The sequence below is a fragment of the Pinus tabuliformis genome, chromosome 2_2, assembly GCF_031772625.1.
Source record: "Pinus tabuliformis cultivar Carrire ecotype Pingquan chromosome 2_2, CPIR1, whole genome shotgun sequence".
Lineage (NCBI taxonomy): Eukaryota > Viridiplantae > Streptophyta > Pinopsida > Pinales > Pinaceae > Pinus > Pinus tabuliformis.
Genome location: NC_142300.1, coordinates 981,009,136 through 981,016,743, shown reverse-complemented (window position 1 = coordinate 981,016,743; position 7,608 = coordinate 981,009,136). Strand labels below are relative to the sequence as shown.

At 32.7% G+C, this 7,608-nt stretch overlaps 2 protein-coding genes across 2 annotated transcripts; both read right to left on the bottom strand.

The window, feature by feature from the left end:
- Positions 1 to 506: 506 nt before the first annotated feature.
- On the bottom strand, positions 507 to 1,265 carry LOC149196567 (uncharacterized). Its single transcript, XM_089403760.1, has 4 exons — positions 1,250 to 1,265; positions 969 to 1,024; positions 719 to 760; positions 507 to 587 (listed from the first exon to the last, which is right to left on the bottom strand). The coding sequence occupies exons 1-4, from the start codon at positions 1,263 to 1,265 to the stop codon at positions 507 to 509; spliced, it is 195 nt and encodes a 64-aa protein (XP_089259886.1).
- Positions 1,266 to 3,457: 2,192 nt separating this feature from the next.
- LOC149196566 (pyrophosphate-energized vacuolar membrane proton pump-like) lies at positions 3,458 to 6,750 on the bottom strand. The gene is made up of 5 exons (XM_089408343.1): positions 6,436 to 6,750; positions 6,211 to 6,270; positions 5,917 to 6,097; positions 3,839 to 3,855; positions 3,458 to 3,709 (listed from the first exon to the last, which is right to left on the bottom strand). Exons 1-5 carry the CDS (start codon positions 6,748 to 6,750, stop codon positions 3,458 to 3,460), a joined length of 825 nt encoding a protein of 274 aa, XP_089264469.1.
- Positions 6,751 to 7,608: the final 858 nt, after the last annotated feature.

The following is a 7,608-nucleotide window of genomic DNA, read 5'->3' as shown; positions in this document are numbered from 1 at the left end:
AATGGAAAACTATTCATTCTCTGTATAGAGTGAGAATAATTGGGTGTTACAATTTCAAAAATAAAAATGTGTTATTTTGATTTTTGGTACTATACATTTATAAATTATTCATAAATATGCATATAAATACCCAAATAAAAACAAATCCAACCTGCACATTTATTTTCTCAATAATCAAATATTATTTAAGATTATTATTTTACATTCTTAATCAGCTTAAGAAATCATTTCCACTCAAACATCTAAATTCTAATCAGAGCCCCACGTAACCCAATTTTAAAGTTACAATTCCAAAATCAAGTGGATCTGTAGCAGTACATCCCAAATATCTCTTAAAAAATTCCCTAACCTATCTCGCGTTATAATTGCAACAAACTTTGTAATTGAATAGGCACTATCCTAACGAGTCCCATAAGTATCTAATTGAGTCAGCACTTTTCTAACCAATTCTCATATGTATGTTTTCAGCCGCTATAGGTATGTTTTTAGTAGCAGTCGACCGTAGACTACTTTTTGCCACTTTTCTTCAATCCAGCTCCACCAAAGCTACCTTTCTGTGCTGCTTTAGCTTTCAACTCCTTCAAAGCCTGTCATCAAGAGATTAAAAATAAACGGTTATAAAAACTGTCCTGAAATTTAAAAAAAAAATATGGCCACAAAGAACTATAACTTTCTATGAAATATATATAAAGTTGAAAGAAAATGATAAAAAGCATACCTTCTCCTCTTCTCTTTTCTTCTGAATATAAGCTAGGTCAGCCTGCACCCAAACCATAAACAGAACACCAGACGAACTCAGTATATCATTTAAAAATTGTACAATACAATGATTCAATGGTAAGCTGATATAAAATAATCTTGCGACCACCCCATATTATATATATATAAACTCACTCATTGCTAACCTGACAGAAAATAATCTTGCAGCTACCCACAAATTAAATTATAAATATAACATATGAACTCACGTCGTCATACTCCGCTTTACCCTTCTTTGGCTGCTTGAGGGGCTTAGCGTTTCCACCTGAACAACCACACGTGAAATTAAACGCTTACGTAAATAACATCAACGACAATTCAAAGACTAGAGGAATTTAAGGATCCAATAATATACCAGCGAACGTATCTTTAAAAATAATAAATTTCTTCCACGAGAATGGATTTAGGATGGATTGTAAAGAAAAATAATTGCTGCCAATTTGCGGTGACCTAACCACTGAAAGCCACCGCGGAGAAAAATAATTGTTACCTTGCTTGCCAGACATTGTCGCTGTGGATGTGTATATGGGTACGGCTTATGAGAGACTCCTTCCTTCCTTCGAACGCTTGCCAGAAAAAATGAAACTGTCTATAGTGTATATAATTTCCCCTATATTCGCCGCATACGTAAACTTCGTATGCGAGGTCGTATTTACCAGTTGCATAGGCTATCATCGCAATTTGTTTCAAGCGTCAAAATGATTTTTATATACAACTTGCAAATCTACAACTTTTAATATTCATTGACTACTTTATTCGTCGGCCACTTCCAGGGTTATTCAATGGCTTCGTTATTCGTAGGCCACATTTTAAGTCAGAATCTTATAGCAATTTTTGTTGTGTTTCTCTGGATTTATTTATTTATTTGTAGTGTTTATTTAGAATATTCAAAAATAGATTTTATTTATTTTAATTTAAAGTTACGATGGATATATGTTTGTTTTATGGTTAAGTGTGGGGATAACTAATCATAAATTATAAATTGGTAACTAATTATAAATCATAAATTTGATGGATGACTTAGAAGAAAAAGAGTTTGTATATTTTTTTATATGAATGGGTTTGATTTTTTTATGTAGTTAAAATGGATTTAAGTTGGTATTCTTTCACATTATTTTTAGTTAATTTTATTATTGATATTTTCTCAATATTACACCTGAGATCTATATTAAGTATCAAAAAAATTACACACATTTCTTATACATTGGATTAAAAAGCAATTCTCAATCTTTCTTTGGCATGTTAAAATCTTTTACTCAAAGTAGTGAGAATTGAAATATTTTATTTATAAGCTATGTTAAACTTTTATTTATTATTTATATTTTTAAAATCTTATATATAAATTGCATACTACAAATCAAATAAATTATGCATTTCCCTTAACATATTGAATTTATACTAATATGTCAAATACCATAGATTAATACCATGACTCATCAATACAACATGCCCATAAACCATCTCTCTTTTCACACTCAAAATATTTTATAAATATTTTATTTGAATTTAATTTAATACCATTTTTTTATTAAATTTAAAAGAAAAGATATTATAATTACTTTTTGAGATATATCTAACCCTCTATCACAAGGAAATATACTAGCATTTGCACCAGATGCTGCAAAGGAAATTCCGTAAGTCGGTAGCGCATATGGAAGAACATAAATGAAAAAAATGTGTTATGTTAGGTGATCTAACTACAATCAAATTTGAATGAAAAATAAATCCAAATGTTAAATGTAATACAATCAAACAATTTGCTCAAACCAAAGGCATGCACAACTTCCTTAGAATAGGATAAGTTTATAGTTACATTTCAGGTTAAAGATACAAAACTAAAGTTAGATCATGTAGTTCTGTTTTATTTTTAGCGTCTTTCTGAATTCATTTTTTATCAGTTAGATAGAGTGCAGATCCATATGTCTAAGCAATATATATATTTTTATGAACCCTATTTGTCACTTATAAAAGAGAGTGAGAGTATCACTTCCCTTCGATGCTTAGTTGTCTCTCAGCACAATATAATAAGAGGTATAGAACATGTTGTATAGTGTGAAAATTTCTTTCCACATAAAACATGCATTTCTGCATTTTAAGTGTCAACTTATTGAAAAAAAATATAAATTCAAAAGTAAAACTCTTGATACTTAAAAAAATGTCAATTACCCTCCTGTGAGGATGATACCATGCAAAGAAATATAATATGAGAATCTAAATGTAACATGCACCTATATAAATCACACAATAAACTCAATTACAAGTCTAAATTTAAGATGCACCTATAACATACAAGTCTGAATGTATGATGCACTTGTATAAATGACACAACAAACTCAATCACAAAATGACCCATATGAGAACCACATCAAAGCAACATTAAAATGAAGCCCAACACATACCAGACATGAAAAAAGATTTTTCTGGAACTTCCAAATGGCCCTGCAATCCTAATGGAGATTAGGAGGCATAGAAGATAATATACATGACAAGTCACAATGCTAGTCCTTAAATTTAGTTCTCTAAGATACAGAACTAACGCTAACACTTCTTTCCTTATTATGAATTTGAAGGCATCATACTTCTTTCATTCAAACCAGTAAACATTTTCAGGATGCTCGTTGAGTAGGGAACTATGCAGCACCTAAATCTAAAATAGTTAAAACATTTATATGTCAATTCTGATGTCACATAAATATAATTATGTTTCTGGTACTCTCAATGTGAAAGTGGCCAGACCACATTCCTCTTCATAACTAAATTCTATTTGGGTAGAATCCACATAGACGGCTTGTGGCCTCATAGAACAATATGCTCCAAAATCCCCGCAACCCTGAACCTTCAAATACACTGTTGAGGTGTTTGGATCGAACTCATATGCACTAATATCTCCTCCAGAGTTGAACATTTTGATCAGTCCAATGGGAGCAAAAGAGATGTCATTGGCTAACCTCTACATTAGAGGAAACAATTTAGTGACTCTAGAATAAGTGGTTCAAGATTCAATCCATGCTTGATATGAATAAATTCTATTTGAATGGAAGCAAAAATCTAGAAGGCAACATTAACAGAACAACCATACTTGGATGCAAATATAACCTTGAATAGAATCACAAAAAATTGTCATAGTACTTATACTAAATCTGCTTCACACTTTCCTCTTGGTGCACATTTTTGACAGTAAAATATCACTGGTAGAATATGTCAAATTAGAATTTCTATCATTGGTAGAATGTCAAATTAGAATACCTGAAGCAAGGGTAAGGTACTCTACAAAATGCACAATCTCACTTCCCTTTGATTCTTAGCTAGGGATGGAGTTTGTCTCTCAGCACAATCTAATAAGAGGTATAGAACATGTTGTATAGTGTGAAAATTTCTTTCCACATAAAACATGCATTTTTGCAATTTAAGTGTCAACTTGTTGAAAAAAAAATATATAAATTCACATCAAAGAAACATTAAAATGAAGCCCAACACATGCCAGACATGAAAAAGATTTTTTTGGAACTTCCAAATGGCCTTGCAATCCTAATTGAGATTAGGAGGCACTGAAGATAATATATATGACAAGTCACAATGCTAGTCCTTAAGTTTAGTTCTCTAAGATACAGAACTAACGCTAACACTTCTTTCCTTATTATGAATTTGAGGGCATCATACTTCTTGCATTCAAACCAGTAAACATTTTTAGGATGCCCATTGAGTAGGGAACTATGCAACACCTGATTCTTCTTTTAGATGGCAACAAAGCAAGCATAGTCACAAAGTTCAGCATTGTCAGTTACCATAATTCCAACAATGATGGTGGTTTATTTGCACATCAACCTGACCAAACAAGTATTAAAAATGTTGTTTTTAAGCAATATAACATAGGATATTTTAATGATTGGTACCCAATAGGGTCTGAGCTATTTTCAAGGTATAATGAAGATTTGGGCTTTTCTATGGTTCACCAATATATCTCAAATCACTTAGAAAATGAGTGAGTGATAAGAGTAGTGGCCCCAGCGAACCCTATTTTTCTCAAAGCATGTTGTCACTAAATAGCATTTTGGTGGATAGCCAAAAGCAATACTCGTAGTAACAAAATAGGAGCTGCAAATATTGGCGGAGTTTAATATATATATCTATATATATATATATATATATATATATATATATATATATATATATATATATATATATATATATAAAGGATAAATTGTGCACTTTTATTCCACATTAGGCACTGCTCTGAGCTTCACAAATAAAACAATTTTTTTCAGTTTCTATAGTTCCAAGCTAAAAGACCATAGATGTTCCCCTTATATAGAATGCCCGAACAGAGTATCTACCATATTCCTTTTGCACTACCACTATATCTAGCCTAGAATCATTGATAGAGAAGCCACTGATATAAAGGGGAAAAGTACAAACTGCCTCTTTGCCATTGCAATTTATAGGCATTAAAGTAATCATACATGCTTCTATCAAATAGAAACTTGATTCGGTAAGGATACAACCATAACTATCAGTTCCTTATGCACTGCTAGTGTACATATTTGGTTACTAATGATATTAAGAAAATGATATTCATTCAAACAAGAAACAATATCCTGCACAACAGTGGTTGTTGTCACACAAAAAAAGAAACAATACCATGCACAACAACAATTGTTTTCACACCAAACTATATAACAAATTCTCGTAGATAGCGATCTGTCTACAACAGAAATTTAAGGTATATCTGGGATATAGGATACATCTACTTCTTGGTATTTTACTTTAATTTAAACATAATATAAACCCAACTGATTACAAATAAAGTAATTTTTCTACTAAAATGTCATCTAACACATTTCAACTCAAAAACAATTGCATACATCCTGTCCAAGCACTAATTAATGGGAAATTTCAAATAGTTTAAATTTCATGAAAAATGGCAATACAAAATTTGACCCAATAGTTGCAATAACACAATAACCAGAACCACGACCTCTTTCAGGCATTTACCTAAAAAAACTAACATTTTGAACAAAACCTGCCACTAGCAATATCCACCAAGAATCATAACGTTTTGGACAAGCTTTTCTCGTCATACTCAAAGAGAAAAATGATGCCGACTAGTAGAGCTTGAAAAGGATTTCTGCAACTAGAAAAATTTAAACAACAACCCACCATGGGTTGCAAAAAAAGGTGCAAACACCAGTGAGTCAACAAACATAAGCTTTATAAAAATATTTAGATATGGTCCAGAGGTGTCCTTCAATGGGTCTCCAATGGTGTCACCAATGACAACAACTTTGTGTGGATTAGACCCTTTTGGACCAAGAGTCCTGGCATGCTCTGATGCACTAGCCTATCACAAAATACACAATTTGGCATGTGACAGATATGCCAAATATGGAAAGTATATGCTATATGGCAAATTTCGATAACAGACAACATCAACACTAATTAAGATAAAATTACCTCAATATACTTCTTAGCAGTGTCCCAAGCACCACCACTGTTGGAAGTAGAAATAGTAACCTGACACCCATTTAATTAAACATGATTAGGGAGATCTGTATACAGAAAAGAATAAAAGTCTAACACATAGAGCAACACTTACCTGATATCTAGTTGATTACACATGGTTAGGGAGATGTGTATACAGACAAAAATAAAAGTATTGACACCTAAAGCAGCAATTACCTGCACACCAGATACAAGAGCACCAGCAAGGATACCTGATAGAGTTTCCACACCAAATAAAGTACCAACAATTAGAGGCGTAAGCATCACAAGGAAACCAGGAGGAATCATCTGTTTTAGTGAGGCATCAATTGATATCTTCACACAAGTTCCATAATCTGGCTTTGCATGACCTTCCATCAGACCAGGGATGGTGTTGAATTGCCTCCTAACCTCTTCAACTATTTCCAGTGCTGCACTACCAACACTTTTCATTGTCATTGCAGAGAACCAATAAGGAAGCATTGCCCCAACAATTAAACCAATGAATGGCATTAGCTAGGGCTCGCTTGCACATCGCTTCTTTGTTGTACATGCAAGGCTGACCTTTTGTACTGAATTTCTCCATTGAACCAAGGAACAGAAATATAAGGGCAGCAAAGCAGACCATGGAAATGCCCATGTACTGGTACTCGGTGAATAAAAATGAGTTCGCTCCTATTAGAAAGAAGGATCAAAATGAAAAAAAAAAAATGCCAGGTGTTATAAGTTGAAAGTAAAACACCACCAAACTAAAGTTTCCCTCTCGTACAGAAACCATAGGGGTTGAACTCTTGACCAAACAACCATCCCAAATCCCAAATCTGACCGAATAACCATTAAAATTGTTGTTTTCAAGGGGAAATAGTATAGGACATTTTTCATGATTGGTACCCAATAGGGGTCGAGCTATTTTCAAGGTATAATGAAGATTTGGGCTTTTCTATGGTTCGCCAATATATCTCAAATCACTTAGAAAATGAGTGGGTGATGATAGTAGTGCCCCCAACGAACCTTGTTTTTTTCAAAGCATGTTGTCACTAAATAGCGTTTCGATGGACAACCAAAAGCAATACTAGTAGTAACAAAATAGGAGCTGCAAATATTGGTGGAGTTTAATATCTATATATATATATATATATATATATATATATATGATAAATTGTGTACTTTTCTTCCACATTAGGCACCACTCTGAGCTTCACAAATAAAACAATTTTTTTCAGTTTCTACAGTTCCAAGCTAAAAGGCTGTAGATGTTCCCCTCATATAGAACACCCAAACAGAGTATCTGTCATATTCCTTTTGCACTACCATTATATCTAGCCTAGAATCATTGATAGAGAAGCCGTTGATTTAAAGGGGAAAAGTACA

Bases quoted from the DNA above. Each gene is read 5' to 3' on its own strand.
- LOC149196567 (XM_089403760.1), bottom strand. The intron at 761-968 runs GTGAGTTCATAT...GTTTGGGTGCAG, and splicing joins GTAAAGCGGAGTATGACGAC to GCTGACCTAGCTTATATTCA. The intron at 588-718 runs GTATGCTTTTTA...TCTTGATGACAG, and splicing joins AGAAAAGAGAAGAGGAGAAG to GCTTTGAAGGAGTTGAAAGC.
- LOC149196566 (XM_089408343.1), bottom strand. From the start codon at position 6,750: ATGCCATTCATTGGTTTAATTGTTGGGGCAATGCTTCCTTATTGGTTC. The intron at 6,271-6,435 runs GTAATTGCTGCT...AATGGGTGTCAG, and splicing joins CTCTTGTATCTGGTGTGCAG to GTTACTATTTCTACTTCCAA. The intron at 6,098-6,210 runs GTAATTTTATCT...ATTTTGTGATAG, and splicing joins CTGCTAAGAAGTATATTGAG to GCTAGTGCATCAGAGCATGC.